This window comes from Aulostomus chinensis, chromosome 15 (assembly GCF_037954235.1).
Source record: "Aulostomus chinensis isolate RoL2024-O1b breed Wild chromosome 15, RoL_Achi_v1.0, whole genome shotgun sequence".
NCBI lineage: Eukaryota > Metazoa > Chordata > Actinopteri > Syngnathiformes > Aulostomidae > Aulostomus > Aulostomus chinensis.
This window is the reverse complement of record NC_141334.1, coordinates 12,668,860-12,685,748: the sequence shown is the minus strand read 5'-3', so window position 1 is coordinate 12,685,748 and position 16,889 is coordinate 12,668,860. Positions and strand designations below refer to the sequence as shown.

The following is a 16,889-nucleotide window of genomic DNA, read 5'->3' as shown; positions in this document are numbered from 1 at the left end:
AACTGCGCCATATTTAAATATCCAACGATTAATGTGTAGTATTGTATGTGTGGTAAGTAAGAAAACTCACTGGAGTCTTTGTTAAAATGCTGTTTTATTTGCTAGTTTTTACTTTAGGCATTGAAAAGACTCCACAGCCAGACTTGAGCGTCTGGCGGAGACGTCATCAGCAGGGCGGGGCAAACATTCCATCCACCATCGTCTACTTTTGTCTGTCTCGACGTGGAGGAGGCAGGACTGCAGAGTGGACGCTGTCTGGAATTTCAGGCGCACCGACAGTGAGTACTTATTTCCTGGCAACTTCTTGACCACCTTGTACTTCAGGACAGAGTTTACCTCAGGTGCGTTGGCTACACAAACGCCTTTGTCCTTTTTTATTTTTCTTAACCCCCCCCCCCCTCCCAATCCCTGCTAGCTGTCACCCTGCGCGTGGATGTAAGAGGAGTAAACAGGGATGGTTTCCTGTCTGTTTAACTTGCACGTCTGTCGTTAGCCAGTTAGCTTCAGCTGGGTTTCAGTGTAGCCTATTCACCCCACTTCCATAATCCTGCCTCCCGGCTCCTGGAGCTGGATCGGTCCCGGTGGAGCAGCTGTAAACTCCCCCTCAATTAGAGTAACTTAGAAGTTATTCTTGAACTCGTCAATAATTAGCTGGTAAATTCAATAACTTACACGTTTTTTGTTTTTGTTTAGACATTCATTTTGTTTTTTTGTATTTAAAATTTTGGAGAACTAGACAGCGAAGGAGGTGAACAAAGCAAGGTTTGTTACATTAGCGCACCGGGGAATACCGGAGCAGCTGTGTGTTTTAGGTGGAGCTGCTTTACATTTTCTAGTCTTCTTACAAACTTGCACATATTTGAGCCATGCTTTATCTCACACACGCACGCACGCACGCACGCACACACACGCCTTGTGGGATAGCTCCTCTGTTGTTCGAGGTGCGTGTTCGGCTCATTGTTCGCTCCTCTGATGACAGATCCATCATGGTAGCCCATGTTGAGTCTGTCTGCGAAAACACAATTCCATCAAATGATTTCTGGAAGGGTTTGCTCAATTTTATAAATATCACTGCAAGAGATGTTCCATCCAGTCTTCCAGAACATGGTTTTAATGTGTCTTTGGAGATATTTGTGATTGTTTAAAATCAATTCAAGCTGTTCATTACCCTGTTTATCCGTGTAAAATGGTGGCTGTTTAAAACTACTCATTGAGTGTTTTTCCAGATGCACTTTTACATCTGGGATCCCGATTGTGGATCACTCTGACTGTTGAACATCTGCGTGTTGGTGTCAGAAAAACCCATATTATGACTTGATAAGTATATATATTGTGACATGGAACAAGAAGTGTGTTGTGAATACAGCTCCTCATCATCAGTAATCCCTCTGTCTTCTGTGAGTTCCTGGTTAACTTCGTGTCAGCACACTTCAATTTGGGTTGAACAAACACTTTATTATAAGTGAAATTTGAAACCATTTTTTTTGCTCCTCCAGTTGGTGTGGGAGGAAGTGCCTCTGTCACTAACTTTTAATGGCGTCTTCAAATGGCCCGTGACGTGTGTGGTATGTGTGTGTGGTATTCTTGACAAGTACAAATCCCTGTTTCCCTTGTACAAGTTGTAGAAAACTACAAAAGCGTCTCAGGGTTTTCGATACGGACATTTGACGTTATCTCGTTAACGACAAACCTGCCGGTCAAGAAGAAGCAGGAAGGGGTGATGTAGTTTCCATCCTTGCACACTCCCACTCCTGCAGGAGTGAAGAACGGGTTGCTCAACTTTCTGCCCCGTCAGGATTTCAAACAGGTTGACTCACTTGTTATTGGACACAGTGAAAGTTGCTCACCTGTTTTTTGTTCTTTAACTGTTCTGTTTGCAGCGTTTTCCCCTCTAAATCTGCATAAACGCAGTAATAGATAAGCCTGTTGAAATTTATGTTCAAATATGTAAATCCTGGGAGACAAACAATGTCAGTTGTGGCTATTTGAATTAAAAAAATAAAACAATTTTGTCAAGCCAGCCAACAATGAGGGTGTGCAAATAAATACTGAATTAGGTAAATATTACATTTAACTTTTTTTTGACTAATAGTATTCCGGCTGAAGAGAGAGCAGGTGTGGTTACAGTAGATTAGGTTTGTGTGTATTTCACAACAAAACTCAAAAAAAAAAAAGATATTACAATGAGTCAGTAATCTCCAAATAAATAGAAATCCCTCTAATATTTATATCATGAGTTCAAGGGTCAATGATAAAACAATGGAGCAGGGAGGGAGGCACTACTGAATGCTGCTTATGTAAGAGAAAGGAATGTATTTGATAGTTGTGTTACGGGCGTAAACTAAGCGCAGTTGTACACAATTGTTAACAGTAATGTGCAGACGTTGGAGAAATGGCTTTATTTTGTAAAAGTTTTTTTTTTTGCCATAAATTTCTTTAATTTAGTAAAACTTTTTTAAAACAATACTGCACATATATTTTTTTGTATTTTTACGTGCCCAGTTACATTTATATCATCGCCACACAAAAAGAAACAAAAATGTAGCTCCTCTTTTTTTCTACTAAAATCTTAAAAGCATGAAAATGAAATTGTGAACATGAATTGAAAAAGTTGTGAAAAAAACTGAAAATAAAAGAATGCAATGAACTGTAGAGGTAACATGGGCGTGCTGTGACGATTTCAAAACGAAGGTGATAGTAAAAGGATCGATATACGATATTGCACCGATTATGTTCTCTTGCTGGTCACGTGATCAGTGTATATTGTCAGCTGTCACCTGACATGTTTTTTTTTTTCTTGCCTCATATCTAAGTCGATGTCCTGACATATGTCCACATAAATGGTTTGCTGCATGTAGTGTTTTTCCATAACACCCAGCTCTAATATGGAGGTTACACCCATGTGCTGCCTGATGCAGCCCTGGTTAAAGGATAATGCTCTAGCATGCTGTTGTGGAGTGATGTTTGTAGGTTGGTTGAGCTCTTGGGTGTGTCTCTGCTTACCTGTTGTTGAACGGCCCAACCTGACTGATCGAGCAGGACCTCAGAAACCTGTCATATGACATTCTTAAGTGGCAGGTGGTCACTATTGCTGTCTTACACCTTTAGCTACGACCGTCCCTTTTTGATTCGCCACACCTACCTTGTTTATTCACGTCGTTCACTGTCAAGTTAAAAGTTGATCCAGCCTGAACCGTTTCCCGCTTCAGACTTCCTCTCAAGGGATCCTGATAATTTGAGCATTTCAATGATGATTTAGCTCATTTCAAAGATTTATAGTACCACCCCTGACTGCAGCAGGGTTCTCACAGCCATAGATCATGACAGATTTGTGTGAGTTCCACACAGGATTAGTTTTCATCCCTACCTGTCACTGTGGCTCCACTTATCATCTCTCCACGCAGCCCAAAACGGAAATAAACGTCTGGCGTTACAAACTGTACAGTGTTTATGAGTCACTTTTCTTCACATCTGCAGGCGATTGTCACCAAGTAAAAATGTCCATGTTCTTGCAGACTGTGTTGGGTGTGTGCATATGAACTTGACCACACTTGGGAAGGGTGCCCAGTCTATTTGTGTGCCTCACATTTCCCATGTAACTGTGTGGATGAAACACAGGCAGAGTGGGGTGTGTCGGCGTTAAAGCCAACCATCTGGGAACAACCGTTCCTTTTAGGTTGACTGAGAAGTCCATCAAAGACGATTGTAAACAGTGTAGATGGGCTGTTTTTGGCTTGACAATTAGAGTTAGGGCTAGGACGAAATACTTGTGTACAGCAGAGTTGTATACCATGATCCCTGACGCCTATCATATGTCTGTATTTTCTTCTTATCTATGATTTTTGGAAAGAAACAAAAAGCCGGCAGATGTAGAATCTCATTTCCTCCTCAACCTTCATTACCGTTATTAGAATGGAATGTTTTGAGTGCTGTTTGTCAGGGTTTTAGCCCGATTACGCAAAACAATTTTAACCAACTTTCTTGAAACTTTGCGGGATGATGGGGCCCAGGCCAAGTCAGAACCAATTACTTTTTGGAGTCCAACAAAAGTGTGGATCCAGAATTTATCAAGGTTTTTAGTGGTGCTGAAAATCACTGGCAATGCTTGAAATGTGATGTGGTGGTTTTTAAAGTTAGAAAAGAGCTTGAATTTTTCATGAAGCGCTTGAAACTGCATGAATTTTAGTAGCATTACTTACATGATAAATTGTTATCTGGCTGAATAGTTTACTTTTTACCACTGCGCCCAGGGTTGGAGCCAGAAGGCTGTGCTTTTGGGTCGCGTGACTGAGTCACCGAGTCACTCACTCACAGAGAGGAAGCGAAAGCAGTGAGTACACAGTCAGTCAGAGATTGAAGTACCAACACCCAAGATCAAAGTGAGATCAGAGATCAGCACTTGTTCTGTGGAAGGAAATAAAGCAGGTGCTTGTTCTGGGACCCTCTTTTAGTCTTCTCACATGAAGTAGCTCGGCTCTCTTACTCAGTCCATGAAAAATTAAAACAAAAGTTGCAATTTGGTGCAAATCTGGACAAACATTCATATTTTATGGATCAAAATTCAAGGGGATCATTTTTAAGCTCCACCAAAGTGCTAAAGTGATCAACAGTGTCAGTTTTCTTCAAGCAAAATTACTCAAAAGTTATGAATTAATTTAAATTGTAGAAAGAATGCAGATCCATTGATGTCACAGTGCCTTAATGGAGGTATGTGCTCTCTGTGTGCCCTTTAGTTTTCACAAAGGAAACACATATTTCCAGCAAAATAATGTTATAAAGTGTCACATTGAATGAACGATTTCTTCATTAAAGAATGATCTGTTTTCATTTCTTTGAGCGTCCTGGTACAGATACCTCTATCATGATGATTTTTTATGGTTAAGTCTTGTGTGGCGATAGAGTCGAATTAAGATCCATAAATCAAAACTACTGGGAAAAACCCAAACACCATTCCCAAGCTAACAAGGATGAACCCGTTTAAATGCTGCAAAGTTACTATTTTTTCATTACACTGTGAATTGAATCAAACCAGGAAAGAGAACGTGTTTGCAATTTGGGCAAATAACCCCCCACCCCAAAAGATTAAGTTTTGTATTGTATTCTATTTTTAGCTGCTGCATCCTGTTTTATTATACTCCAGCACTGCAGCCTGCCGTTTCAATGGTGTCTTTGAATCTATTAGTGTATCAATATGCTTTTAGGCCAAGATGAAGGCCTCCATTTAGGAGCTTAGTGCTGTATTAGGAGGAATGCTCTCCCATCCAGCTGTCAGAGGCAGCAACTGTCTGTGGAGCCTGACACTCATTTTCTACTGTTAGCCAGGATTAATTGCCCCATGGTTCGTTTGGGCGATTACAAACCCTCTATTCTTCTCTTGCACCAGTGATACGTCTCACATTTGTCCGCTACCATCTGTGCCCTTGCTCCATGTACTTAACCCCTCTTCTGCCTCAGTGTGTGTCTGTGGGTGTGTGGAGGTTTTTGACAAGAGCTGGCAAATGAGGTAATGTTTGTCGGAGCCTTATTGTAGCCGGGGCTGACTTCAGCAGTCACATCCTTCTGGAGGGGAGTTAAATATAGAAACACTAGCACCGTCATTTTTCCTAATAGTCAGGAGTTTGTTCATGCCCTGATTTAGTCAGATTTTTGGGGAAGAAAAACAGTCTGCTCTCTGATTCATGCAGTGGCATTTAAAAGTGTCTCTGTTGGCACTGTTGTGGATTAAAGTGGTTTGGACAACAACAAAAAAATGAATACTGGAGCAACTTTGACGGGCGAATTTTGTTGCGCTTTGTAAGAAAAGCAGGATAGGATCTGAGTCACGTATCAGACACCACATGGCTACTGTTGAATCATCTTTCATGGGGACTGTTAATAGTTTCATTCATGGAGAGGAAGTGTGCTCACTGGGCTTTTGTCCTTTGTTTGTCTACTTGAATGTCACAGAGAAACCTTCAAAGCAAATTCACTACTTAATACTTAACCTTTGCATGATCCTCGCTAACAATCAGGTGATTTATGATCCATTTGGCAAAATATTCAATTACTATTTTATAACATGATGTACTGGGAAACCAGAAAAGCTCTTGCCCAGGATTTCTGACTAATCTGCAGTGAAAATCTGTACTTTACATCAGGAAATGGGAACACTTCTCCGCTGGCCTGCCTGCCTGCCTGCCTGCTTGCTTGCCTGGAAAATCTGGGATCCTAAGCAGCATAAACCTCATCTTTGTTTTCTGAACACTTGTGTTCAAAGAGGAATGCCATCACACCAGTTAAGCCTGGGAGAGTGAAGGCAGCACACCCTGCGTACCTCTCTGTGTTAGTGAAGCCCGATCTGCCCAGGCCTCATGCATTCCTCTGCCCCTACTGAACGGGAAGGAGGTACTCAGAGGAATTCCTTATTTTCAGCCATTTTCAAATAGTGACTGTGCCTCGGAGGAGTTTGGGAACAGTGGTTTTGGTCAAGCAAAGTATTTCGGAGCTCGAGTCTTGCTGCCTTTGCTCTTTTTATTTGACTTTACACATTTAAGTGGATCTCTTGACTAGGTTTCAAATATAAAGACAGGGCTGTCACATTCTCTGGGTTATGTGATGATGTCGAGGTTTTTAGCACAGGAATCTCTGCTGGCATGAATGACTGACTGTTACAATACCAAAGAGTAGAGCACATAATGATGAAAATGCATGTTAATTATAGTGAATTATTAGTTTTCTATAAGCTGGTCCAGACTACTAGTTCAAGTTTGTCTTTCAGAGTATGAGCTTTTTTTGCTGTACCAACGGGAAATTACTTTGATTATTGGAGAGAAAAGTGCTTGGAAAAGGAAACGTGCTAAGGAGAGGAACCAAATCAAGCAGCATACTCGTACTTGGTGTTGTGTTCAGCCTGGAGAAAAAAGGGGGCTGTAAAGTCGAAACCTCTTTTGTCATGTCAGAACCACGATCAGGTTCCTCTGAAGGTCCCTGCTTGTGTCGTTTGACACTTTGCTAATGATTCTCTTCTCTTCTTTCCTCTGCAGTCCCACCTTTCTCTGACTGACCCCCTCAGGTCAATCACAGAAAAAAAAAATGTCTGGAAAGATTACAGAGGAGGATATGAAGGAACTGAGGGAGATCTTTGGGAAAATTGGTGAGTAAATGTTATTTATTAGATCTTGTTTTCTTTTCTGATTTTAAAACCTTTAGTGGTCAGTATTCTTGCACCCCATTTGGAGTTAAAATGATCCTTTTTGTGCTTCTCTAGATCTGGACAACGATGGATACATCTGTGATTTTGAACTCCACGAGCTCCTCAAAGAGGCCGGCCATAAAGTACCCGGATACATGGTTCGGGAGATCATTCAGAAACTGGACCGTAACAAGGATAATAAAATCAGCTTTGAAGAGTTCTTGTCGGTACGTTAAGTGGAGCTTAAAGCAGAGTTTCCTGTCAAAGCACCTCGCCATCCTGCTATCGTGCTGCATGTTGAAAAGCCTCAGCGCACACTGATGGAGTGGGGAAGTGAGGTCAGCAAAGTGGTGTGTGTTCCAGGATTTTATTTCAGTGGCGATGAGGGAGTAGTCATTTACAGGAGTCTAAACATCACCACCAGGAAGTTTAACCAAAAGATAGTTGTCCATGGGTATGTGGGGATTGGTTTTATTTCGGTGATCATGAGTAATCCCTGACTCACTGAGCTGCTAACTGGTGTCCAAGGTGAACTCATCATTTGATCTGTTCCTGAGCAAACGTGATGTGTAAACATTTGGCTTTTTTTTATTTATTTTTTTTATACAGTGAATCAGTTTATTTTCTTAGAATTGTTTGGATCTGCGTGTATGTGTGTGTGTGAGTGAGATAGAATGAACACTCTGCTCAGCTAAAATAGCTTTCAGCTAACATGCAGCGAAAGTCGGAATCCTTATCTGTATGCAAGGTTATGATTACCTTGTTGTGGTTACATGTTTTACCTCGACTACACACACACACACACACACACACACACACACACACACACAAAACGCAAGCTAGCACCCTGTGTGACCTTGTGTCTGTTTGTGGTGAAGTGCATTTTAAACAGTAGCAGACTGAATAGCTCATTGTGGTGCTGTGCCCCACCAGCACTCACAGGGATGAGGTCAGTGATGAAGCAGCGATAACTTCAGCTTCAGGAAGTGTCGGATATATTTGATGTGAGGTGTCAATATGGTTGTGTCTGTTTGCATGTTGTGCAGTACTGATTTTGTGTTTTGTAACTGATGTCATCTTATACACAGATGATTATTCTGCATATCTGAGGAAGGTTGTGTGTTGGCATGGAAGCCAGCAACAGCTGTGTTTAGAGTGCAGAGCCTATGGAAGTGTATGGTGACTGTTGATAACACTGATACTGACACCGCACACACACACACATACACAGTAATACTCTGATGAGATGTGCAGTGAAGGGTCTCACCTTGATTCAGCACCTTGTAGTTGCTGCCGCGTGGCCTTGACCGTCTTAGCCGGCAGGAGCTTGATAGGACAACTAGGAATGTAAACATTGAAATCTTTGAGGCGGCTGCACAGATGAGTGTCTGTGATTCCTGATTTTTTTTCATCTCCAACCATTACTGAATCTGCTCATTATAATGATATCCATATCCATCAATCCATAAGGTTTTCACCTCATATCGGCACAACTGTAGAAGCTTCCAAGCCTAACACACTTATTAAACGGCTAGAGTTTTAAATACTTTTTTTTTTTTTGTAGTAGTAGTATTTTAGAAATTTGAAGTAATGAAAATAAAACGCTTAATTTTACCAGAATGTCTTAAATTCTGTACCTCATAGAGACCTGTATAATACCATAGTGGTGATATGGTTTTAGATCGTCCAGGAGTTGAAGGGAAGCCAAGTAGCTAAAACATTCCGCAAGGCCATCAACAGAAAAGAAGGGATCCTGGCTATCGGAGGGACGTCGGAGCTGTCAAGTGAAGGAACACAGCACTCATTCTCTGGTACAGGTTTCTTCTTCTTCTTGTCAATACTGTGAGACAGGTTCATTACTTTATCATCCCAGAAAAACACATTGTCAGTGAATCTTTGTGAGCCTTATTGTTCATATGACATTTAACCGACGGCTGCATGCGTTCGCCCCTACAGAGGAAGAACGATACGCTTTTGTAAACTGGATCAACACAGCTCTGGAAAAAGACGTCGACTGCCATCATGTCCTGCCCATGGATCCCAACACAGACTCTCTCTTCACATCTGTAGGAGACGGTATCGTACTCTGGTGAGACATCCTTTTTTCACTATGAGGTGGTAACCCCACCCCCACCCCCCTGGCCTACTGAAATAAAAGTCAAATACCAGCATCTTAGTATTATGATTACACTGCGCTGTTGTTGCTTGTCCCTCAGCTACAGCAGCACAGATAGAATCATCCTAATATGCACACATATTTAAATACCTTTCATATGTATGTATGCAGATGTGTATTTCAGGGTGTGCCAGTAGAAACCAAGACTTGAACAGTAAAGTCACAGAAGTGAATTTCCACTCTGCCCTAAAGGGTGTTAATACTGGTTCAGCTGAAAAAGGATGTGTGACAAACAATCGGCACTTTGTGTTTTGAGTTTAAAATTAACATCCGGCATATTACAGAGCGCCAAAAGCTGTATCGTCTGACAGACTCTCAGGCCTCCACAACCCCTGACACAGTCGTATTTGGACGAGAAGTTGTAGCTGCAGAGCAATGAGGTGTTGATCTGAAGGATATTAGCAGCTAGTAATAATGTTATGACACTACAACCTGCCAATCAAAGAGGCCACGCCCTTATTCATGCATAACTAAAAGTTCCCCTTAGTCAAGTTCCTCCTCTTGTTCCCACCGTTGAATGTTCCACCGTGTAGAAGGATGGATGACACCAGAGGACTGTTCTCACATTATTTTGTCCATGTACATATTTTTCTCTACTCTTATTTTAAGATGTCGTCATATGAGCATAATTTGTGACTTCAAATATTTTGTAATCTGATCCTTGTCCATAAAATTCAATCATACAAAAGTAACACAATGAGACTGGCTTGGAGTGGGAGACCTCTTATGTCCAACAATTAAAGTCATTTGTATATTCTTGGTAGAGTAGATGTTGTTTTTTGATGGTAATTATCCCTAACTATAAATTACCTTAAAGCATGTGTGGAGGGTATCTTTTTAAGCCTTAAAAAAATTAAAATAAGTGATCATATTATCTTATTTATCCTTGTTAAGTTGTTATGAATGGTGAATTTAACTTTAAAAGACTTTTTTTTTTTTTCCTGGCTGTAAAATAGTTTGTTTCTGCTTTAAAGGAAGGAATTTTTTAACCCGGGGGGTGTGTGGGGGTTGACTCGCTGTAAAATAAAACCAAATAATAAAAACTGCTCAACCAAGAGAAACACACTGAGGCTGGTTTAAGAATCCGGTGTCTGATTTATGTTTTGTTTGTATACACAGCAAAATGATCAACCTGTCAGTGCCAGACACCATTGACGAGAGGACTATAAATAAAAAGAAGCTGACGCCCTTTACAATACAGGTCTGCTTCATTTACATTTGTCTCTTTGTTTTCTCACCTCTTAAGTGTTATTTCCTATCAGCAAATACTCTCTACCTTACAGGAGAATCTTAACCTTGCCCTCAACTCAGCGTCTGCTATTGGCTGCCATGTTGTGAACATTGGCGCTTTAGACCTGAAGGAGGGGAAGCCTCACCTGGTGCTGGGCCTGCTGTGGCAGATCATCAAGATCGGTTTGTTTGCTGACATCGAGCTCAGCAGAAATGAAGGTACAGGGCCACTTACATAACATGTATCTGAGCTAGTTTTTCTATCGTGGGGGGGGCTCTGACATCGAGCATCTAACCTGATCATTAACACCGCCCGGCAGCGCTGGCAGCACTGCTGAGAGAAGGGGAGACCCTGGAGGACCTGATGAAGCTGTCCCCAGAAGAACTGCTGTTACGCTGGGCAAACTTTCACCTGGAAAATGCTGGCTGGCAGAAGATCAACAACTTCAGCTCTGACATCAAGGTACATGCATTATTTTACCTCCTGTGAGAATTACTGTCTAACTTTTATTCAGAGTTGCTAGATTGCAAGAAAATTCTGTGGTTAATTGTGTGGCACCCATTTAACACTCCTTTATTTACATGCTCCATCTTTACCAACTAAAGTCCACCAAAATGGACATCTGTCAGCACGCCAGGCCAAGCAATGTTCGCACAAACACGCTCCAATATCCGCCTCCACCACTCCATAAATAGGATCGAATCATCCCCTTCACCAGCAAACAAATGCATGATTTAATTTATTATTTTGTTTTCAGGTAAATGAGCATTGGCATATAACTCTCTGATAAATAAAAAGCTGTTCAACAGTCTTTGTTGGTTGGACCTTTGGGAGCCAACTCCATAAATGGAGCAGACAGGCTTTATGAGGAGCAGGTGCACCTGTCCTCACCTGGTTATTTGTAATTTATTCGCTCACCTGGTCTGGCTTGACTGTTCTCAGTTGTCTTAGAAAACCCTCTTTTACTTTATCGTCAAATATCGCACATCAAAGTATTTTTTATCAACAATACAGCTACTATGAAGCATCATTTTCTATTCAAATGTATTTCTTTGCATGTAGTTTTGCACCCGTGATAAAACATGAATGCCAATAGTGGTGTTTGAAGATGAATATGTAAAATAGTTAACCATGGCTGAAACATCTTAACCCCTGATTTAAACAGCATGCGTGCTCACTAAGCTGATAGCAGCCATCACAGTGGAACTGATGGATACTCGCCCTGTGTTTCATTTGCAGGACTCCAGAGCTTATTTCCACCTCCTGAACCAGATCTCTCCAAAGGGCACAGAGGAGGACCAGCCATGCATCGACATTAACATGGCGGGCTTCAGTGTAAGTGGCGCAGAACAGACGAGTCTCTCAGCCACACTGTAACAGCTGTACAGCGTCTCTGACACTTGTGTGTGTGTTCTGTGTGTTGCTCAGAAGAAAGATGACATGAAGAGGGCGGAAGCCATGCTGCAACAGGCCGACAGGCTCGGCTGTCGACAGTTTGTCACTCCAGCTGACGTCGTCAGTGGAAATCCTAAACTCAACCTCGCCTTTGTGGCCAATCTGTTTAACAAATATCCAGCTCTGACCAAACCTGAGAACGAGGACATCGACTGGGGCCTGTTGGAAGGTGGGTATGGCAGCCAGGAGAGACGGACATTGACTGACTTAAATGTAAATAATAGACTCCAATTTTATGTCTTGATTCATTTTTAGTTCTTAAATATTTCTATCAGTTCTCACAAAATGAATCAAGAGACACAGCACTGGGGCCTCTTAAAGGGACAGCTCACCCAGAAATGAAAATGCAAGTCAGGCATTATCTACCCACCCAGCTGTGTTTAGAGGTCTGAACAACTTCACCTAACCTTCTGTGTGCGTGAGGCTCAGTAGATAATGGCTTCATTCTCATTTTTGTGGTGGGCCACTTCAATTTATTGGTGGAAAATCTTTAAATCTCTGCCATAATGAACAAGTGAACAAACCTGTAAGCAGATTATGGACGGGATAGAAAAGATGCAAATACAGTCAAGTTCTGATTTATTGCTTTTATTAGCAGCACTGATAATTTACAGAGAAAAGGAAAAAGTGTTCAAATAATAGTCTGAAACCACTGTGCTCTTTATCCTGTCTGTCGTTTTGTGAAATCTCACAGAAAACTGATGCTTTTACTCCCGAAGTAAAAGTTAGTTAAAATTTTTTTCTTCACAAGTCAAACGGTCAACTTTTAGCATGTTGATACATGCGTGTCCTGGTGCTGCCAAGGAGCATCACTAATGAAATGTCAGTTTGAAACGGTTTTGTCTTGAGTTGTCAGACATGGCATCAAGCCACTCCTACGGTGATGTTGATGTGAAATCTCACAATTCTTTGCTGTCTAGGAGAGACACGAGAGGAGAGGACGTTCAGAAACTGGATGAACTCCATGGGAGTGAACCCACATGTCAATCATCTGTATGGGTAGGACAACAGACTAGTTTGTCTCACTCCACCGGGATGTAAATAGCTTTCACCACCGCTGCGATTCACTGACCGTCAAACATGCTCTTGTCTTGTAGGGACCTACAGGACGCCATAGTCATCCTTCAGCTCTACGAGAGGATTAAAGTTGAGGTTGACTGGAACAACAAAGTCAACAAGCCGCCTTACCCCAAACTTGGGTCCAACATGAAAAAGGTAATTATGATTCCTTCTTAAACCTTCATATCCAAGAAAAACATCATTTTGGCTGCTATTTATTTGATTTTTTGCCCCTCCCCTCAGTTGGAGAATTGCAACTATGCAGTAGAACTGGGCAAACAAGCCAAGTTCTCCCTCGTAGGCATCGGTGGGCAGGACCTGAATGATGGCAACGCTACCCTGACTCTGGCGGTGGTGTGGCAGCTCATGAGAAGGTGAGAAAATTATGAGGCATAAAGACGTGTCTAGAGTGTAAACACCTGCTTCCCTAGATGAGACACAAATGGCTGGTTTTTGTGTTTTTTTTAGTTTTTGCTGGATATTTGATATTCACAGCTGATTTGGACAATAGATGATGTAACATGCTTATTTTCACATTTTGCACGTGCTAAAAAAAGTTCTTTATTTCCACAATATTTGGAAAAGCCAATCAATTGTATACTCGCTGCATTGTTTCCTCAAGCAGAGACTTGCAGCCATATATCACATTTTTGGACCCTGCAGACCCGGGTTCAAGACCGGGTGGGGGGACTGCCCTGTCCTCACCACACTGATAGATTTCTGTTAATGTGCTATCATGCACTCCTCCTCTGTGTGTCAATAAACAAGCTGCCTCTCTACTGACTCAGGTATACGTTGAATGTGCTGGAGGAGCTGGGCGATGGACAGAAAGTTAATGATGACATCATCGTAAAGTGGGTCAACAACACATTGATGGATGCAGGAAAAGGGACCAAGATATCAAGCTTTAAGGTGAGCTGTTGTTTACCATTGATGCTTGTGGAGATACATATAGTATGAATATGGATTTATGAAACCTGACAGCTAAAAGTGTGTGTGTGTGTGTGTGTGTGTGTGTGTGTGTGTGTGTGTGTGTGTGTGTGTGTGTGTGTGTGTGTGTGTGTGTGTGTGTGTGTGTGTGTGTGTGTGTTGTGGTAATCAGGACAAAGAGATCAGCAGCAGCTTGGCAGTATTGGAACTGATTGACGCCATCCAGCCCAATAGCATCAACTACGACCTGGTAAAGACTGGCACGCTCTCTGAGGACGACAAGCTTGATAACGCCAAGTATGTTGAGTTTTTGTTTTTTTTTTGCGGGGGGGAGGGGGTACAACCGCCACACCACATCACAAATACCACCAACTACACTGAAACGACTTCACTCAAGTAATCGCATTTTTCCTCCCTAGATACGCTATCTCAATGGCGAGGAAGATTGGTGCTCGTGTCTACGCTCTCCCAGAGGACCTGGTGGAGGTCAAACCCAAAATGGTGATGACGGTCTTCGCCTGCTTGATGGGCCGAGGGATGAAGAGAGTCTAAGAGACTGGCTGTGGTCTTGTGACACTTATCAAACTTGTACCCACAAGCCATTAGGATTTTGAAAAAGCTCCCAAGGAATGAAGATTGTTTTTGTTGTCTTTTTGAAAGATGTGGAAGAAAATCATAAATTTGCATGTACCCGCCTCCTCTATAGATTTACCAGAGGTGTTACCTTACCACCTTACCAATAATGTGCTGTTCTCTTATTTAAGCTGAGCCCACTCTGCTTAATTTCAAAAGAGATGGGTCTCGCATTACAGTGGACAACTTGTTACTTTCAATACATTTTTTAAAGTGAGTATCCATTTTTCCAGCTGCAAGGTTGTTTACATATTTTTACTGCGACTGATAAGTAAATGATATCCTTGACTAAGCAATACATATTCCAAAGTACCTTACTTAAGGAACACATGCTTTCCAGTGGCAAACAAACAAAAAAAATGAAGAGGCAAGCTGTTTAGGTGGAGCGCACGTCAAACGTTCCCTCCGCCTTGATGAAGCTGATGTTGAATGAAGTACTAGCATGTCTTAATAACTGGCACCATAAACCTCTCTCTATATATACAGAAGCCATACAGTCATTTATAGTCTTGTCTGTATATGCTGTCTGTACTCTTGTCATGAGAGTTTTGTGGGAATATTATGAGATAAATGCTGGTTTGGGTCGTTATATCGGGCTTGATTTCTACTTGCGTGTGTGTGTGTGTGTGTGTGTGTGTGTGTGCGCGTGCGTGTGTGTATCATGTTAAAGGAGAGAAGCTAACTGGACTCTCGAGCTTCTGCTGTGCCTTCTTGTCTCAAAGACGCTGCTGTCCTTCTGATTTTGTACGCAAAAATTACCAAATATTCAACAGCAACTTCATTCCAGGTAGCTTCATGATATTCTGCGACAATGGCCGAATTGTATTCGGTCTTATGTTCATGTCTTTTCTTAAAACACTTTTCATGTTACAATAAATATGACTTTGAAAACTGAGAGTGTTTTAATGTAGTATTTCTACATCATAAATGAGGATGTGTTGACTTAAACTACTTTTCTTCCAACCAAAGTTATGAAGTGCTCTTATTTCTGCAATGCTTGACGCTGTTGAATATTAATTGTACGAGTGAGAATAAATGTAGTTCATTATTCATTTAGGGACATTGATGCATCTTTTTCTGGCTATTAAATTATCTATCACATTGTTCTGGATTTGGAAGTGACTGTAAATTTTTGGAAAGAGATTTAGATGGAATTCAACCACGCAATCTTCCTCAGTAGTCATGACACGGAGAACTTTTGAAAACACCTGTTGCCGAGATGTTTCAAGAATGAGTATTTAAAAAAAAAAAATCTTGACTTGTAAAACAACAGGAAATTTTAATTTGAACATTTCTTTGACACAGGTGGTGCAGTGGTCAGCACTGTCGCCTCACAGCAAGAAGTTTCCAGGTTCGAGCCCCGGCTCCATCACAGGATCTTTCTGTGTGAGTCTCCATGTTCTCCCTGTTCCTGTGTGGGTTCTCTCTGGTACTCCAGCTTCCTCCCACAGTCCAAAGACATCAAGAGAGGATGAGGCTGATTGATACTCTAAATTGACTGTAGGTGTGACTGTGAGTGTGAATGGTTGTCTGTCTCTATGTGTTGGTCCAGCGATGGACTGGTGACCTGTCCAGGGTGAACCCCGCCTCTCACCTGAAGGCTGCTGGGATAGGCTCCAGGATAAAAGAAAGTATATGGACATTTCTATGACACTTTGGATATCTCCATTTTGCTATGAAAGATCATGTCATATAATCCAAAGCTCTAAAAGACAATCGGTTGTACATTTGAGCCACAATCCTCCACTGAGTTTTTTCAGGTATGATGTGAATAAATTTTGGAATACTTCATTAATTTATTAGGGACGCTCAGACTTTCAAAAAAAAAAAATGCCAAAGTGCGATCAATCACCGCTTCATGTGGATTTAAATTTGAGGTTTTTACTGAATCTGTGTGAGAAAGCTGTTGACATGTTGAAGGCTGCTGTTTTTTTCATGGATGTCGTGTTATTCCTCGTCTGTGTGTACCTTATGATCAAGCAAGCGTACATGGAGGAGAGATACATTCAAGACCCACAAATCTAGAGGAAGATAACACTGCTTTTCATTCTTCCATGTTGTCATGGTTGCAGCCATCATACTTTTATGTTCTTCCCTTTTTTTTCATTGTAAAAGAGTCCTTGTTATGAAATGGCACCTCATAAAAGATATTTCCCTTTTTTCTCCTTCTGTCTGAAACTTAGCACCTATCCAAGGTGAAATATGGACATACATCATTTAAAGACTCCACTCCA

General features: G+C 41.5%; 1 protein-coding gene across 2 annotated transcripts; it reads left to right on the top strand.

Moving 5' to 3' along the window:
- The first annotated feature begins 117 nt into the window (after positions 1 to 117).
- Positions 118 to 15,550, top strand: LOC147248741 (plastin-3). Of its 2 annotated transcripts, none has more exons than XM_086226855.1 (16): positions 118 to 278; positions 7,023 to 7,132; positions 7,247 to 7,398; positions 8,853 to 8,982; positions 9,128 to 9,260; positions 10,467 to 10,548; positions 10,631 to 10,796; positions 10,898 to 11,040; positions 11,818 to 11,913; positions 12,007 to 12,202; positions 12,954 to 13,032; positions 13,131 to 13,248; positions 13,336 to 13,466; positions 13,881 to 14,004; positions 14,195 to 14,319; positions 14,442 to 15,550. In XM_086226855.1, exons 2-16 carry the CDS (start codon positions 7,072 to 7,074, stop codon positions 14,572 to 14,574), a joined length of 1,869 nt encoding a protein of 622 aa, XP_086082981.1. In that variant the 5' UTR covers positions 118 to 278; positions 7,023 to 7,071; the 3' UTR covers positions 14,575 to 15,550. The 2 variants fall into 2 exon arrangements, with proteins under 2 accessions (XP_086082981.1, XP_086082982.1); XM_086226856.1 differs by having other exon boundaries at positions 219 to 341.
- The last annotated feature ends 1,339 nt before the right edge of the window (positions 15,551 to 16,889 follow it).

What these genes read in the sequence shown, in the direction of transcription:
- LOC147248741 (XM_086226855.1), top strand. Translation starts at nt 7,072, where the DNA reads ATGTCTGGAAAGATTACAGAGGAGGATATGAAGGAACTGAGGGAGATC. An exon ending in TTAACATGGCGGGCTTCAGT is followed by an intron (nt 11,914 to 12,006) that starts GTAAGTGGCGCA and finishes TGTGTTGCTCAG; the next exon opens with AAGAAAGATGACATGAAGAG. An exon ending in GACAAGCTTGATAACGCCAA is followed by an intron (nt 14,320 to 14,441) that starts GTATGTTGAGTT and finishes TTTCCTCCCTAG; the next exon opens with ATACGCTATCTCAATGGCGA.